Source organism: Catharus ustulatus, chromosome 21, assembly GCF_009819885.2.
Source record: "Catharus ustulatus isolate bCatUst1 chromosome 21, bCatUst1.pri.v2, whole genome shotgun sequence".
Lineage (NCBI taxonomy): Eukaryota > Metazoa > Chordata > Aves > Passeriformes > Turdidae > Catharus > Catharus ustulatus.
In genome coordinates, this window is record NC_046241.1 from 231,467 (window position 1) to 248,667 (window position 17,201).

Here is a 17,201-nt window from a genome sequence, read left to right on the forward strand (position 1 = left end):
CACCAGTGGGGGCTTTTTCTTTTTCTGCCAGGAGCAGAAACCACAGCAGCTCTCCAGGTTTGGCTGCAGAAGATTCAGATAGCCATGTTCCACAACAGCTTGAGAGGTCCCAAATCTGAATCTTGCCATACCTTGGCTCTACCTGAGCTGTTGGATGAGCACCTGGGGCTCCCAAGGAGCAGAGAGCTGCAGCCACTGCAGGGCAAGAGGAGGAAAGGTGGTGGATGGTGTAGATGGATGCAGCCCTTCAAACTCCAACCTCACTCTCTGTGGCCTTTCTCCATGCATCCCCTCTTGCCCACAGGATTCCCAGCCTCACTGCACCCTTTGCCTCACCTCTGCCTGGCCTGGTCCTGAGCCTCTGGGAGGCACCCAGGAGGGAAACTCTTGTGGCTCTGAAACTGCCCTCATTTGGGTGAGCTCAGCTGCGATCACTCCCACTTGTTCACCATCTACAGTCCCCAGGAGGACAACAGGAGGGACTACAGGGCCCAGCACCCCAGGTTCTCCCCAGACAGCTACACCAAGATATGGGGGGGAATGTTTCTGTTTATTTGGCAAAAAGCAGGGACCGTGTGCTGGAGGAGCAGGGGCTGTGTCAGAGTCCTGACAACAGAGCTTGGAAGAAGGATGGTGGAGCAGGAGCCTGGAGCTTCAGAGTGTGGGTCTTGCATTGTTTGGCAGGAGCATCCACAAGTCACTCTACACTTCCTGGAAAATAGGTGAGAGGTGGGGTCTGGTGAAGCAAGACCAGCAGGACTCTCCATTAGGATCAGGGCATTCTTCTCCAGTTCTCCCCAGATTTGTAGGGTGAAGCATCTCCAGCAATGGATTTCTAGTAACCCCTATAGCTGTGTGGTGGGAAAGCACAGGCCAGGGGAGGCCAACAGCAAATAGGTTTTGCATGGTGAGATACCAACGCACTTTGGCCACGTTTGCCAGTCCACAAGCCCAGGATCCCTGGCCGGTATCCTGGCCCTCACTGCTCAAGGGGCTGTGCAGACATTTCTCTGGTGGTTTTAGCTCATATGACCATGTTCAGTGCCAGGCACTTCCCATTGGGGGTCTTTGGGCACTACTCCTTGGGAGTTCCTAGGTACTGCTACCTGGGGTCCTCACTGCAGAGCAGCATCCAAAGGAATGGTCCTACCTGTGTGCATGCTCCAGCACCAGTTCAGACCGCTCAACCCCAGAGGAACTCAAAGAGTTCTTGGTGGGCCTTGCCTTGGGGGCACCAAAAGGGTCAATTTCCAGGAGAGAACATTGCAAACACCATGTTGCACTGTGGCAACTCACCTATGGTTCACCAAGTTGGCATTCCTCTGTGGAAACAAAGAGAAAGCCTAAGTCTGGCACTGTGGTCTGAATAGTCCCATTTAGCACCCAAAATAGACTACTCAAAAGGAACCTGTGGGTTTCTCCTTGGAGAGTGTGCCCAGCCAGAGCACCACTGGCTGCCAGCACTCCCTCCTGCCAGCTCAGACCACAAAGTGGTGGCACTGATGGGCTGAGCTGGTCCCTGCCTGTGTGTCCCTGCACTGGCCCTGGGCAGTGCTCACCCTGCCTGGGTAAAATCCAGATGGTCTGGTCGGTGAAGCCATGCATCTTGGCAAGTGTCTTGAACAGCAATTTGATTTGGGGTCTCACCCACTGGGTTCTGCCTAAAGATAAAGACATGAGTTAGCTCCAGGTTGTGCCTGACCCTGCATCTCCTGGGAAGCTGATTAGTGTGTCCAGCTGAGGGTGGGATGGATGGTAGACCATGGGAGAAGGCTGGAGGCACTGATGGAGGTCCTGGAGAGCAGTGGTGGGCAGGCACATGAGACACCTCACCCAGGGAACAAGATGAGCCAGAGGTCCTGACACCAGCACAGTGACTCCTCTCTTGGTTTCTGCTCACTGATTCTGCTCCGTCTGTGCAGCAGGACCCCCACTCTCCACCCCTCTCCACCAAGCAACTTACCCAAGGCCATGGACTTGCAGCACAGTACTGGGAACCTGAGCCCCAACCTCCCATGCCACCTCAAACCACTGCTCCTTCCCTGCCACACAGTGAACACATGGGAGTCCCTGCCCTGTTCCTGCACCTCACCCAGGGCAGGAGTGAAGAGGGAGACCCCCTGTCCCTTGGCCTTGCAGGACCCCCAGAAGCACCCAACACCTCTGAGCAGTTCACCACTGCTGGCCACATACTGTAAAGTCTCAGCATGTGCAAGATCTTCTCATCCTTCTCTCTGGTGGCAAAGACACCATGTAGGACCTGCCATCGGTATCCACCAGCCGCACTGTCTTATTGCCTCTGTCCTGCAAAAGGACGTGGAGAAAATTAATTACCTCCTCCTCCTGGCAGCCCCCATGCTGCACAGTGGTTGTAAGAGCATGAAGCCCACCAAGCCCATCTTTCCTTGATATCTCTCCATCCTGGCTTTCTCTCTTGCTAAGGCTCCTCTGAAAGCCTGGGGGAGCCCACAGACTATAGCAGAGCAGAGGGATGGGAAGGTGACAGCAGAAAGGGCTGTGGATGGTCAGTGCAGGCTGTTGGCCAGTGTGAGACTGATCCTTGGGCTGGGAATGGTGGAAAACCACTCCAGCTCCATCCCCTGGGGACCTCCACTCAGAGCTTCTTTGCAGAATGCACCTGCTTTTCCCCAGGGTTTAAGCTTGGTCTGAATGTGTTTATCCCAGAGGGAGGGATTGAGGGGTCTGCCATGCTGGTGGGCCACCAGCCCTGGGGTGCAGCTGGCATCTGGATGCAGAGGCATATCCCACCCAGGACACAGGAGAGGCAGGTAGTCCTGAGGGCCATGTCCCCAGGAACAGCCAGCTGCTTCAGCCAGGGATGGTGGGACACGCTTCCCCCCTGCCCCAAGAGCCAGGCACCCCCACTCACCAGAGCTGTAGTATTCACCCGGACTGCCTGTTGGCTTGTAGATCGATGAAAACTTCATACATCTCTCAGGGCTACAGAACAGTGAAAGATGCTCCAGCTCAGATGAAGTGACCCTGGTTCCCCTTCCCTGTTCAAGGGTCACTATCCCAGATGTGGGACTTGCTGTTCAGAGATGGATGGTGTGGCCAGAGCAGGAGGGGACAGATACCACCCTTGGAACAATGGTACTTGGCTGGCAGGGGATAGTGCTGGCACCTGGGGATTATGCATACTCTCACTCATGCTCTGAGCTTCTGGGATGAGACTGGTTCTGCTGGGGAAAGTTCTAATCATAGGTCCTGTCCCATCCTCTGTGGTGGCACTGGTCCTAGCTAGTGTTGCCCTGAGCCTGCCCTAAAGATGGGGTGCCCACAGCTGTCCCAAGCCCGTGGTGGTCCTGTCTCAACCTCTGCCCAGGTCTTTGGTGGGTGCACTGAGGTGGAGACCCACCAGTGAAAGTCCAGGGAGGAGGTTGGTACTAAAGCCTGTGAAGGAAAAGTATGTGAGACTTACGTGGGAATTGCAAAGGAGACGTTCAGGTCACCATCCCCCAGGACTTCAATGTTGGCCATCGCCATCTTCAGCTGGTCCTTTTTTCGGATGTAGGTCTCAGAGTCAGAGGCCATAGCAGTGATTGTACCATGTCCCTGCAATCTGGCAGAGAGAGCAGGCTGTAAGTCCAGAGGAGCACTCTAGAGTATCCCCTCCTCAGGGACCAAGTCAGGACAACTTCAGTACGGGGAACATCCACATCCCATCCAGGCAACAAAATTCCCTCAGAGACACCTATGGAGGAGCTGGGTGACTGTCCTCACCTGGAGTGTGACAGCAAAGTAATGATAGCTGTAGTGACCCCAGCTGTCCCCAGTACCAAAAATATCTCTACAGTCCTTCCCGCTCTGCAGGTGACTGGAGACCCTTCCCTTCCCTTCCTCCCTTCCCTTCCCTTCCTTCCCTTCCCTTCCCTTCCCTTCCCTTCCTTCCCTTACCCTTCCCTTCCCTTCCCTTCCCTTCCCTTCCCTTCCCTTCCCTTCCCTTCCCTTCCCTCCCTTCCCTTCCCTTCCCTCCCTTCCCTTCCCTTCCCTTCCCTTCGTTACCTTGCTCTCGTCGGGCTCCACAGGTCCCGGGTCCCCAGCCTGCACATGCAGCAAGCACAGCAGGACCAGCCCCAGGCTCAGCCCCTTGGTCCTCATCTTACCTCAGCTCCTCTGACTTCAGCAGTGGGATGGGGAGTGGTGCCGGGGTTGTGGGATTTATAACTCCGTGCTCCCTCCTCCCCCCGCTGGAGCCGTGCCGAGCCCCACGGGAATGTCTGGGGTTGGCTTGGGCAGGGGGCGGATCTGAAGGGCACGAGTCAGCCCAGGGTGAGCAAACCTCTGGGGCCCGGGGGGCTTGCGCGGGCCAGCCCCAAAACGGGGTTACAGGAACACTTGCGCCACTGCTGAAATTTGGGATTTCCCCCGTTCTTTTAGTTCCTCGTGAAAGAACAAAGCGAGCGGTTGTTTTTCCAACGGGCGGCCGGAGCGCTGCCAGGAGGAGCGGGAGGTTCTTCCCGGTACCGGCCCCGGGGCAGTCCCGGTGCCCAGCTGACCAAAGCCCCCGGTGACCCGTTCTTCTGGCCAGCTGAAACGTGCCCCGGGGCAGCTGCTGGGATCCTGCCCAAATCCTGCCATAGGCAGCCCTGGTGCCACCCCACTCCCAGCTGGGTGGCACAGGAGAGGACTGAGCAGGGAATGGGGTTTCCTGGGGGTGTCTCTGCAGGTAGCACTGAGCAGCCTGACTCCTTAACCCAGAGGTACTGACCACCTGGCTGTGCCAGCCCCTGTTCACCCTGGCTTCGTTCTTCCTTGCCGTGGCAGCTACTCCCCTGCACCTTCCCATCCGCAGGGGCCTGGCAGGATTGTTGGGCTCAGGTTTCTGGGGACCCTACTCCCACCCTACTCCCACCAACAAAGCGCCAAGCTCTGGGGCAGCTTCTGCATCTATTTATTTAGGAGATTGAGGATGATCCTGGTGTGGAGCAAGGGGTCTGGCAGAGCCTGGAGGATAGGAAGGAGCGCCACAGAGTGGGTGCAGAGCCCATCGTCCACTAGGTCTGGAGGACACACGGTCCCTTCAGCTGCAGAGGCAGGACAGGCAGAAGACTGGTCAGAGCAAGGCAAAGTCAAGGTGACAGAGCCCTGAGGCAGGTGGGGGATCTCCCAGGGCCTGCAAGTCCCTTCTCAGCTGGACTCCATGCTGGGAGTCACAGCTTTCCCTGGCCACACTCACCTGATGTCCCTGATGCATTGATCTGTTGGAAAGCAAAGAGAGGGGTGAGTGTGCCATTGGCAGCACCCTGAGCCCCTGTTCAGAGTCCCCATACAAAAGGGCTGTAGTTGCCACTCTGTGTCCTCAGGCCACTCACCTGACTTGGGCAGGATAGCTAGCATGTCCTTGGTCAGGCCCATAGTGGGAATGAGCTGCATGAACTTCTGCAGGAGCTGGGGGCTCACATCCTGCTCCCTTGCTGTAGCCATACATCCAAAGTGGGGGCTGGTGAGTGCAAGGAATCCCAGTAGCCAGCCCCACACTGGGTGTCCAGGTACTACAGGGCAGCAGCTGGACCCCAGGGAAAAGCCAAGGTGAAGCAATGAAAATGCAGGGTAGACACCAGGCAACCCACAGCTGCCCTTGGCTGGCAGCAAGGGGGCACAAGCCCCTTGGGCTGAGCAACCCATTCGTTTGGGGTGGTATGGGATGGCTGGAAGGGTTGGGTTGCTGCAGCTGGGCTTGCACACTGCAGTGGGTTCTGGTTCAACCCCTCAACCAACTGGAAATATCTTTTGTGCAAGGTTTCCTTCACCCCAAAATTAATTCCCTAGATGATGGACATGGGGTGGTACTGCTGGTGGCCCTGGGTAGTGGTAGGGGGGAGCCCAGCCCCTGCCCACCGCTGGTGCCTCCATCCCTTCCCAGGAGCCAGGTCCCCACTCCCAACGCACTGAGGAGCTGCAGCGCTGTGCTGGGCTCTGCCTCGCTGTAATGGGCCTCATGCAGGACAGCATAGTGGCTGTAGTCTGTCTCCATCACACGCAGATCCCTCTTCTCTTGTGCTCCTAAGGACCCCAGAGGTGACCAGTTGGATAATGTGGTAGTCTGAGCCCTCCTGGGCCCTGCTGGGGCCCGCAGCTCAGTGCTCAAGCCTCCCATTTGCCTGAGGGAGGTATGAGGAAGGAACCCCTGCTCAATGTGGAGGAGTCAGGTGCCCACTCATCCACACCCTCTTGCTGAGCTGTGGAAGCAGAGGGGCCAAGCCCATCTCCCACTGCTCCCAAGGCACAGGGGCTGGGGATGCCCACCCTCTGTTTCGGGGTACCCATGGCTCCAAAGCCCCTACCCACACATACCCATGTAGTGCCCCGCCTGCCCACTCTGCTGTAAGAGCAGCTCAAACTTTTGGCATTTGTCCATCCTGGAAAAGGAACATGAAAAAGTCAAATGACAGACACCACATGGGAGGGCAGTGAGGTGGTGGGCACAGTGTGGGGAGCCCAGCCTGCCCAGAGGGATGCAGAGCATCCCCCAGAGCAGTGGGGGAGCTGCTGTGCTAGCAAGATTAACACTTACAGGGGCCAGATCAACTTCAGGGCCAGGTCCCCTTCTGGCATGAAGCTGATGATGGCCATGGATGACTTCATCCCATCCTTCATCTTCAGGAAGATGGAGCAGTTGGAAGCGATGGCTGTGACATGCCACACCCCTGCAAACTGCAGCAGGACATCACCAGCGGAATTTGGAAGTTATGGGGACCTACCAGGGGGACCTACACACCTCCATGGTGGACCTGGCAGCCCACTGCAGAAACTTACCAACCTGCAGTGGACCTGCCACTGTCTGTGGGGACCTGCCACCATCTGTGGGGATCTGCCCTCCACCATGGAGAACATAACAGCCCACTGTAGAAACCTGCCACCCTCTGTGGGGACCAGCCAGGCAAACATGGGGACCAGCTACCTTTCTGCATGCAAAACACCCTGTCCTGCCCCATGCTAAGAGTACAGGTGCAGCACCTAGTCCATGTTCCCTGGTGCACACTTGGGGACATTATGGCCCCACATGTTGGTGTCCTTGCAGTGGGGCTACTGCTGGCCCTGGACACAGCAGCCAGGACTAACCTGATTTTGCAGAGGCTCTCCTGGAAGCTGCCCTGGAGTTGCTCAGGAATGGGGTCTGGCAGGTGCCCCGGGGTGCAGCACAGGCCCTCTGCACCAGCCAGCCCCTCCAGCCCAGGCAGGATGTGCCAGGCAGCACCCTGTGCACTTACCTTCTCGGTGTCCAAGTTCGGCTGCACGGGGACCTGGGCCCCTGCCTGCAGCAGGCAGAGCAGGGCCAGAGCCAGGCTGGGCAGTGCTGCTGTCATACTCGCCCTGGAGTGGATGTGGGCAGGAGAGGCTGCACCCACCTTTATAGCCCCCACTGCTGGCAGCGCTCCTGCTCACGCCAGCTTTATGCAACAGGTTACACAAGAGCAGGGATAACCTGTGCCCGGCTTAGGTGACAGTGCTGGCCCTATCCCCCCCACTTCCAGATGAATGCAGCCTTGTGTGAGACCCAGCCCAGAGCACACCACGACCAAGTGCTGCCCTGTGCTCACTCTGTGTTTGGGGAAGAGCGTGAGGTGCATCCCAGGTGCCCCCACCTGGCTGTTCCCACTGTTTCTAGGGTCTGTCAGTGGTGGGACGGATCCTGCCTCCAGGATCCTCAGTGCCAGAGAATGGTTGTGCTGGTGTTCTACCCCAGGTGAGCTGCAGCCCAGTGCCCTCAGAAGAGGTGGTGGCTTCTTAAGCTGCTGGCAGTAGGCTCAGACCCACTGCTGGAGAGGGTCTGGGTTGATAGGATGGAGCCCAGGGGGTGGCCAGGATCGAGCCACACCCAGAGTTCACAGACATCCTTCTGCTTCATGTCCATCATTCCCCAAATTCTGGAGGACCCCCTGATTGCCCATTGCTCTGTTCCCATGATGCTAGCCTTCTCTCCCCAGGGAAACCAAGGCAGGGAGCCAGGGGGAGCCCAGGGTACCCAAGAGGCAGAGGGAGAGCAGATGGCCCAGTGGGTCCCAGTCTCAGGGACCCCTTTTTCTGGGACAGGGCAGGTTCAATGGCGAGGCAGCATCATTGGGCCAGGTCTGTGAATGCACACGGGGTCTCAGCCTGGCAGCACCACGGCCAGGAGCTGGGGTCAGCCCTGACCGCTAATCCCAGTCCCAACCCTACTGGCCATGCTTTCCCCTCACTATCACCTTGTTTAGGGCACAACAAACCAGCAGGCAAGGGCTGGGTTTTATGGACTTTAATCAAGATAGGGATACAGGTGTGGGTTGTGAAGCCAGGGAGTGAAGGCTGCTGTGGTGCTGGGGTCCACTGGTGGTCAGATGGGGCAGGGTGGTCACCAGCTTGTGGTGCTGTGGGGCTTGGGCTGGCAGCAGCTGGTGGGTCCACCTGAAAAGATGGGACGTGAGCATGGTTGAGCTGTGGGAGACCAGGTAACACAGAGGGGGAACATGGGCCTGGCCAGCCCCACACTGGGGTAGGCAGTCCACAGGGCTCGGTGGGGGATCCCCAATAGGTGTGAGGAGAGGAGCAGCCTGGGGAAGGGTTGTGGAGGGGCTGAGGACTCTGTAGAGTGATGTGGCTTTAAGCATCCCCATACCCTCCTGCAGGACTGGTCTGAGCCCCAGTGAAGGCAGGACTCACCTAAGCAGCATCTGCCATGCATTTGTCTGCAGGAGGAAGAAACAGGGAGATCAGCTCTTCTGGGGGTTATGGGACCTCAGCCCCCCTGAAGGATCCTGAATGGGGGCACCCCATGGCTGGCCCCATAGAGAGGCAGAGACAAACCAGCAGGGTCTCCTCCTTCTCAGTCCCCCTGTGGCATCTCACCCCCTACTCCCTGACACCATCCCTGTGCTCCAAGCCTCACCCGTCTGGGGCAGGATGAGGATCTCGTCGTCTGTCAGGCCCTGCTCCCTGGAGAACTGGGTGAACATCTCCAGGCGCTCAGGACTCAGCACCTTTGTTCGGCCTGCAGCCAAGAGCAGGGTGAGAGGCAGTGCCCCCATATCCACCCACACAGGGGCACAGGCAGCCCAGCAAGGGCGTCCCAACCCAGCCATCATCCCCTCAAGGTCACCCCAGCTTGGGAAATGACCCTAACCCTGCCCTTCTCCCATGGGAAAGACAGACATCCCAGGGATGTGGACAGCATGGGGGTCCCAGGGGAGACGTACTGTAGAGCAGGACCATGGTGGAGGAACCAGTGCTCTTGGAGATCTGGGTGGCCACCAAGGCATACTCGTCGTAGTTGGTCTCCACCACATGGATGTTGTGCTTGCTGCCCCAGCCTGTGGGGGACATAGGGCACAGCTCAGCCCTGAGCTCCAAACCAGCCCCAAGGCAGGAGCAGGGGCAGCAGGACTGTGAGCATGTCTGAGGCTGCCCCATGGAAGCTAGGCACTCACGTGGGCTGGTGTAGCTGTACCGCCCCGGCTGCTCTGTCTTGGTGTAAAGGCTGTTCCTCGTTACACATTGGTCACCCCTGGGGAGCACAGTAGCGCAGGATGGACCAGTGGCCACCCCCAGTACCCTCTCCCCACTCCACCCCCTCCCCATGCCCCATACTTGGGGTAGGTGGAGGTAACTTCCAGGTTCCCTCTGCAGTGGTGGAGATGATGGTGGTGCACCATCTTCATCAGGTGCCTCTTCTCCTGAACCAGTTAGAGTTGGAGGCCAGGCCGATGCTGTACCATTTCCCTGTGAGCTGCACACAATCTCCACTCAGCCCCAGCTGGGCACAGATGCTGTTTCACCCCTCAGCCCCCACTAGCCCCAGTCCAGGCCATGTCTCTCTCCCTACAGGACAGCGTCCCAGGGTCCTCATTTCACAGGGAGCTGCTACAGCTCTTGGCAACCACAAAATCCAGGAACAAGGAAATCCGTTTCATGACATGCCTTCCACTGCCCTTAGGTATTTCCTTCCTCTTCTCCCCAAGCCCATGGAGTGTGACAGGACTGCCTGGCTCTGAGATACCATTTCCATCCATCTGGGGGTGTGAGGAAGGGTCAGGACAATGGGTCCAGCACAGCTCATTCCAGTCCAGTGTATGGAGCCAGCAGTGTGAGGCCCCTGAGGGGAACTGCCAGCCTTGGAGAGCAGCTGTGCTAGGACCACCCATGCAGCACATCCCAAACCCTGTCCTTGCAGGAAGTGCCTCCCTCCACTCCCATCAACTCCCTGGGGTGGCTGTGTCCCCCAGGACCTTTTCAGGGAAGGAGGGATGTAGGGGATACCTCAGCACAGCAGCCCTTGGTTTTTTGTGGCCCTGGACTGGGGTCTTTGTTGGGGAGGGGTTCTCATGGCCCAGACTGAGACTGCATTTCTCACTCTCCCCTGTAAGATCCCTGTGCATCCACACCCATTCCACAGCACAGCAGCAGCTCAGATCCATGGGTCTGAGCCAGGGTCCTGCCCTTCCAGAGCCACCAAATCCAGGTGCTGGGTGGTCCCCATGATGGGGGACTGCAAGTGCACCAGTGCGAGCCTGGCCCCCATCCACCTGCCACCTGGAAGTGCACCACCCCCTCACATTTTCAGGGCAAGGATTCCCCAAAACACCCCAAACCTCCACAGAGATGATGCCTGTTGTCCTGAGTCACCTTGTCCTGCTGGAAGTCAGCTTGGACAGGAATGCTGTCCTGGGCGTGCAGTGTCCCGAGCAGGGCCAGTGCCAGGACGCTGAGCAGTGTGGCCTGCATGGCAAAGCCGAGCCGAGCCGAGCTGAGAGCTGGAGGCAGAGCGTTGCCGTGCAGGAGAGTTTGTCGAGCCCCTATTTATGGGCAGGCGTTGCGGCGGCCCCCGGGGAGCCAGCCCTGCCTCCCCCCGTGCCGTTATGCAAGCTGGAGCAGGACAGAGCGCTGAAGCCAAAGGGCAAGCAGGGGATCCTGTGAATGCTCCCTTCTTGTTGATATGACATATTTGCTGCAGGGTGCCAAACTGCTCTGCAGTGAAAACAGCCAGCGGCCAGCGCAGTTGCCGCCCTGCCCCCAGAGCTGCCGGGCTGGGCGGCGAGCAGCCCACAGAGAGGGGCTAGCGCTGCCCCATCCACACAGGGTGGCCTCACTCGGACCCAGAGTGGGGCTTCAGTGAGACGGAGGAAATGGCCAGTGTGTGCCAGGTTCCAACCCAACCCATGGGACTTGAACTTGTGTGTGCTGCTGCGGGACCCCCTGCTTTGCCTTGACTCAAGTCCCTGCATCACCCAAGGCAGCATCTCTGCTGGGCCCTCGGGGTGTGTCCCGCTAGAGGCCATTTTCAACTCTCTGGGGACGAGCATGCAGCCAGATGCACCCTGGAAGTTGACATCCCACCCACTCCACCACCCCCCTTTGCTAAGCGGGGCTGAAGCCCTCCCCCTTGGTTTGGGGTCACCAGCGGGTACTAAGGTGCCCCTCTCAATCCGTGGACGCCCCTGCCGGGTGAGGGCAGGGGATGTATGCTGGGTGCCAGCAGCAACACCCACGGCTCTGGCAGGGTTTGGGCAGGGCTGGCCATGCTGGGCAGAGCCGCAGCCCCGCGGTGCAGCCCTGCCAAGGTGCTTTACGTAACGAGCATGTTTTCAGAACAGCTGGTTTTCCCCTGGCAGCCCCCCCTGCACATTCCCTTCACCGCGCCCCGCTGCGAGGCCGACCTGCCCTGCGCGCCCCGTGCCTGTCCGGCCCCGCGGATTTATGAAAACAAAACAAAAGCTGAGCCAGGCAGGACTGGATATCACGAGAGCCTGGCGCGGGCCCCGCAAGCTGGGCTGGGGCTCAGTCTTCCCCGGAACTCACCCTCAGAGCGCCGGGGGAGCTCTCTCCATCGGGCACAGAGGCAGGGAGCACTCGGGGTGTCACTGTCACCTGGCACTGCGGCAGGAACACAAATCCCCCCTCCTGCCAGATACCCCCACCTCCCTACCCAGGTGCCAGGAGAGGTGCCCGATGGATACCCGGGTGTTGCCCGGCTCTCCTGGGGGTGGCAAAGCTAGTGCAAGCTCAGGAGTATGGGAGTACTTGAGGGCATAGAGGGACCCCAACGGTGGCAAGGGGCAGAAGGAGCAGGGTTGGGGGCTGGACGGGGTATCTGAGCTCGCGGCGGGTGGACACAGACCCTTGTGCATAACTTGGGTGTTTGCACCCAGAAACGGTTTAACCCCAACGACGGTTGAGCTGAGTCGGGATGAAGGGTGTGGAAATCTTTGGGGACCAGCCCACCTCCCCGGGGCTCTCCCCTTGCTCCCTTATCGCCCTGCCAGGTGCAGCCACTTCGGGGTGCAGGTAAAATGAGCTGGATCCAGCAGCGCGGGGGGCGGCCGGGCTGGACACGGCTGGCCCGCACATGGGTGGTGGGAACAGGCACTGTCTCTGGGCACGTCACGTGGCTTCCCTTACATAATTCCCTGATAAACAACATGTGTTACCAGTTCCCGCTAGGATTGCAAAATGCTGATGCTGGGGACAGAGGGCTGCTCCCCGCCCCGGGGGCTGCGGGGGGAGCAGAAGGGGCCCCGCACTTGCCTGCTGCCAGGCCACTCCCTGTCCCTGCCTGAAGCCAGTGGCAGTGGCTACTGCTTGACTGCAATGTGTGTAGGATGGTCTCGGCCAGGCTCCACACACAGGGAGGAGGGGTCTGCTGAGGGGCTGCAGCATTAACCCTGCGGGTCTCCCCTAGCGGAAGACCCTACTGCTCCCCCAGTCCCCTGCCTGTCTGAGAGGTGGTGGCTGTGCAGACAGGAGTCCAGCATAGGCAGCAGCCCCTCGGGAAACAAATGCACAGCTGGGGCAGCGAAATGGGATGTTTGCCGGCCCTGGAGGTGGGAAGCAGGACTGTGGGACTAAGATTTCCTCCCCCAGCTCTGTCCGTGATCTCCCAGCTAGTAAGGGGAAAAAACAGATGCTGTGCTCTCCCCAGTGGCCCCAAGTCCATGAACACTGTGGCCCCAGGCATGGTGCTGTTCCCCTCAGTACCAGGCCCTCCCCTGCCCCTGCCAGCTGGACCACAGGAACCACCACAATTCTGCCCCACTGTTCCATGGCTGGGGAAGGCTCACAGAGAAGATGGTAGGGGTCTGCATGGAAAGGGACTGCACAGCCCCCCCAACACCCACTCGGCATGCTCCAGCCAGTAGCACACGTCCAAGGCACTGGCAGCCCATGCTGGAGACAGTGCTGGTCTGGCTGAGGCAGACCAAGAGGCGACTGGCCTGTACACAAGTTCTTCTCTGAGGCATTTATTGGGGCGTTGCATGCTGCTGCAGAAGAGTGAGGCACAGAGCAGAGGGGGGACACAAGTTGGGAGGCACAGGACAAGGACATACACAGCTGCCAGCACAGGTGGAGGGGCTGAGGAGCCCCAGGGCTGGCTGGCTCCATAACTGTGGAGCAGCAGCGGGAGCTGATGAAAGCGTGGCTCAGATCTGTGTGGCCAATCGGCATCTGGCTGAGGTGAACTCTAGGACATCCTGGCAACTCTATGTGCACCTACAGATTCATTTCTGGAAGGAAGAGAAGTGCTGAGGGGCTGGGGGGTTGTCCAAGCCCAGCATCAAGGCTGGATACTTACCTCTAGCTCCCCAAGCACCAATGACAAGTGATGGAGTTGTCCCCGGGGACTGCAGCTCTCACCCCAGGGTGCTCCTGTGGCAGGATATCTCATCCCAGATCAGCCCTCACCCCAGGAAACATCAATATAGATCCATCAAGCCCAGTCTGACCCATGTGGGGGGTGAGTGGGGTTTGCTTTTGCCAGGATGTACCTGATGCCTATTCTGAGTGACGGTTTGCCACACAAGGGCATAGACTCTATTCTAAGCAATGGTCTGTCATGGCCTCTCCTGTGCCAGACAAGCCCTCCCATACTCCTGGGGCAGGACCACACAACCATGGTGCAGTGTGGATCTGGCCCAGTGTGCCCAGTTCACTGCCAGGACAGGGACACCCGACTGGTGCCCAGTGTGGGACCGAGCCTGGCACACAAGTGCACCCAGTGCATTACCCCGCACCCCCAACTCACCATCGAGGACGTGAAACTCATCTGCAGAGTCACAAAACCCTGCAAGAGACAAGAGTTGGGGAGAGATCCCCTCGTCTGGGACCTGGCATGCTCCAGCCCCTGCACCCCCAGGACATTGCAGGGCACAGTCCCATCCTTGCATCTTTGTCCCTGGGGGGACCGGAGCATTGGGACAGAACCCACATGGGTCTCCCTGAGGACTGTGTGCCACCCACCATAGGTGGGGAAGTGGTAAGTCACATCCTCACTCAGTCCCACAGCCCTGATGCGCTGCTCGAACTTGTCCATGACGGTGTCACTGACCAGGCTGCTCCGTCCTGCACATGGAGAGACACCAGCAGTGGCCTCAGGCCCTACCTGGCCCTGGCCCGAAGCCCCCCATTATCCTACACAAGGGCCCAGGGGGCTTTCAGGTCAGAGGAGTGGGTTCCCAGTTTTCCCCTTACGTGCTCCCCCACAGCATCTGGGAACAATTCTCCACCTGGGAGTGACCCCCCATTCCCATGTTGGGTCCTCCAAGGCTTCAGCTGGCCTCTCCTGAGGCCAGGACAGGCTTCCCACCCCTGTCCTTCACCTGCCATGAGGCCCCAAGCCCCAACTCACCATAGAGCTTAACAGAGATGCTGCGGCCCTTCTGGTAATAGAGGATGATGAAGCTGCTGGCATCAGCCTCACCCACCACCACATCCACCTTGCTGCTTTTCCTATGGCCTGGGAAGGACAAGAGGATAGCCCAGTTAGTCCTGGTCAATCCTGGCTAGCCCCAGCATCATCCAGGGCCTTCATTTCACCACAAGCCAGGTGTGCATAGGGTGAAAATCAGGGCCAGAGTGCAGCAGCCCCACAGGCACCAGCCCATGGTGTCACCCGTGATAACACCTGGCACTTAGGGACCCAAGACGTAAAATACTGGGAGTGCACTGGGAAGAGAAACATTGCTACCAAAACCCTGCTGAGAGCAGGACTGGGGGGCTCCTGCCACCCCAGACCAGTTTCCCTCACCCTTCAGCAGGAAGCGTCCAGGGGCCTGGGCAGGAAGGTAGTGCTGCCTGATTTCCCAGCACATCCTGTCCCTGCATGGGGAGAGGAGATGTCAGTACAGGAAGTGGAGAATCTTCCCACATCTCTGCCTGCCAAGGCACACACACTGTTTCCTTGGGACTTTGTTTTCTCCCCAGGGAAAGAAATACCGGAACACCGGGGAGACATTGGGAGAGATGCTGAGCCCAAAATCTTCTGAGCCCAAGGAGTCCCTGCCACCTCCCTGCAGCACTGAGGTCAACACCTCAGGGCCCACCAGGCCGGGGAAAGTGCTCACAGATGTGCTGAAGGTCCCCATGCTCAGACATGCTGCCCCTGGGATAGTCCCAAGAGCCAGTCCTGGGCTGGGCAGCCATGGAGCCACCACATGCCTCAGTTTTGCCAGTCTGGCCGTCCTCACACTGACCAGCCTGGGCACCCCCAGCCCAGCCTGGGCTAGTGGCTGTGCAGGTGGCAGGGTGCCCATCATGGCCAGGGTGCCCATCATAGCCAGGGCTTCTACTACAAAACTTTCTGGAGGGTATCCCACCCACACCTGGCTCTGGGGCAGCTGTCCTCTTTGGAGTCTGTGGCCATGGCACCAGTCCTTCTCTGACCTGCCTGCAGCATCCCTGTCCCTGACCATGGCCCCTGTGCCCAGCATCACTCACAGCTTCCTGAAGGTGCTGATGGCCAGGCTCTGCCCATCCAGGACGGTCACTGTCATCATCGTGGCCTCCAACTGGTGGCTGTGCTCTGCCAGGTAGCTGCAGCGGGAGGCCATGCTGACCAGGAACCACTTCCCTGAGAGCTGCATGGCACAGGAGTGGCACCACCTACAGGGCCACCAGCCTGGGGTGCCACCACTCAACCACCCTGAGCACCCTCCTTCCCTTCACTTGGCACCTCTGCCCACGGCCTGTCCTTTGGGGTGCCTACAGGGCACAACTGCCCTTCAGGTGCTGGTAGGCGGGATGGCAGGGCAGAAGGAGCCTGACAAGGGACAGGCTAGGGGTGTGTAGAGGATGTCCATGGCACCTGCCTATGGCTCACACTGCCCACAGCACTGAGGGCACCCCAATGCCACACTGGGCATCACATCAATGTGTGCTGGGCATCACTTTATGCTGCAGCCCCAGCTCAGCCCCACCAGCAGAGCCCCAAGCTCAACCCAAGCCCCAGAGTCAGGGTGGCTGCACCGGCCCTGCAGCAGCTCCAGACGCATGAGGACAGGGGGTCCCTGTGAGGCTCCGGCCCCTGCACCTGCTCTGTGGGCACCTCTGCAGGCAGTGCTGGGGCTGAGCTGAGCCCTGCCTATGTGGGGGGGGCAGCGAGGGTCTCGGGCTTGGGCATGGCTTAGGGAGGACAGTGGGGGTCAGCCCTGGAGGGGGACACAGGACGGGCTGCAAGGGTGGGCCTAGGGGAGAAGGGCACAGGGGGTGAGTGCTGGACGGGGATACGGGAGGATGGGATGCAAAAGCACCCCCCAGGACACCGGGGGTCAGCCCTGTAGGGCACACGGAACAGGAGCCACCGAGACTCCCTGCAGCTCACCCAAGTGCGGGGTCAGCGGATGCCCACAGACCCCTCTGCCCAACCCCTCACCTGGTGGAGGTTGAGCCCCTCCTGAGCCGCCACCTTCTCCAGCGCACTCTGGGGAGGGGGCGGCCGCCGTCTCTGCGCCGCCCTCTGCCCCCGCGTCGTAAAGAGCAGCCCGAGAAGCAGAAGGGTTCGCAGGGTCGCCATGTGCCGGTGTGCGAGGCCAGCGCTGCCGGGAAGCGGCGGGGCCGGGCGGGCACGGCTAGGAGCCAGGAGCCCTCGTGGCGGCCGGACGGGGTCATCGCCAGGGTCATCGCCTGGCCGGGCCAAGCCGAGCTGGAGCCCAGTGAGCGGGCCCGGCCACGGCCGGGGGTCGAGGAGGGGCCGTGGCGGGGGAGGTGTGTGTGTGTGTGTTTCGGGAGGGGTGGGCGGGGCCTGCTCGAAATGGGGCGTGGCCTAATGAGGGCATGGGCGTGTCATACGGTGTGTTGTGGGTATGGTCTGTGAGGGGCGTGGTCTGTGGTTGGACGGGGCGGGATGGGGCAGCGTGACGCGGCAGGGGCGCTCGTGAGCGATCGCGCCGGTCTCGGCTCGCTCCGCCTGGGAGGCTGCGGGGAGCTCTGTG

At 59.7% G+C, this 17,201-nt stretch overlaps 4 protein-coding genes across 12 annotated transcripts; all 4 read right to left on the minus strand.

Annotated features, from left to right (window-relative positions):
• Positions 1–531: 531 nt before the first annotated feature.
• Positions 532–4,794, minus strand: LCNL1 (lipocalin like 1). Its single transcript, XM_033077620.2, is given in 9 exon segments — positions 532–711; positions 1,297–1,322; positions 1,560–1,661; positions 2,194–2,250; positions 2,253–2,299; positions 2,887–2,961; positions 3,443–3,564; positions 3,566–3,583; positions 4,027–4,794. Coding segments are annotated over 8 exon segments (543 nt in total). The 5' UTR covers positions 4,123–4,794; the 3' UTR covers positions 532–711.
• A 98-nt stretch (positions 4,795–4,892) lies between these two features.
• On the minus strand, positions 4,893–7,374 carry LOC117005670 (lipocalin-15-like). The gene is made up of 7 exons (XM_033077619.2): positions 7,236–7,374; positions 6,539–6,678; positions 6,319–6,383; positions 5,914–6,027; positions 5,337–5,438; positions 5,201–5,222; positions 4,893–5,048 (listed from the first exon to the last, which is right to left on the minus strand). Exons 1-7 carry the CDS (start codon positions 7,329–7,331, stop codon positions 5,045–5,047), a joined length of 543 nt encoding a protein of 180 aa, XP_032933510.1. The 5' UTR covers positions 7,332–7,374; the 3' UTR covers positions 4,893–5,044.
• Positions 7,375–8,245: 871 nt separating this feature from the next.
• Positions 8,246–10,905, minus strand: LOC117005728 (lipocalin-like). Its single transcript, XM_033077748.1, is given in 8 exon segments — positions 8,246–8,409; positions 8,665–8,690; positions 8,891–8,992; positions 9,198–9,311; positions 9,429–9,505; positions 9,589–9,622; positions 9,625–9,727; positions 10,624–10,905. Coding segments are annotated over 7 exon segments (555 nt in total). The 5' UTR covers positions 10,723–10,905; the 3' UTR covers positions 8,246–8,409.
• Positions 10,906–13,219: 2,314 nt separating this feature from the next.
• C8G (complement C8 gamma chain) lies at positions 13,220–16,998 on the minus strand. Of its 9 annotated transcripts, XM_033077744.2 has the most exons (7): positions 16,643–16,974; positions 15,709–15,804; positions 15,020–15,090; positions 14,621–14,728; positions 14,233–14,334; positions 14,018–14,056; positions 13,220–13,499 (listed from the first exon to the last, which is right to left on the minus strand). In XM_033077744.2, exons 1-7 carry the CDS (start codon positions 16,888–16,890, stop codon positions 13,486–13,488), a joined length of 678 nt encoding a protein of 225 aa, XP_032933635.1. In that variant the 5' UTR covers positions 16,891–16,974; the 3' UTR covers positions 13,220–13,485. The 9 variants fall into 9 exon arrangements, with proteins under 9 accessions (XP_032933635.1, XP_032933636.1, XP_032933631.1 ...); XM_033077745.2 differs by lacking the exon at positions 14,233–14,334; XM_033077740.2 differs by having other exon boundaries at positions 13,220–14,056.
• Positions 16,999–17,201: the final 203 nt, after the last annotated feature.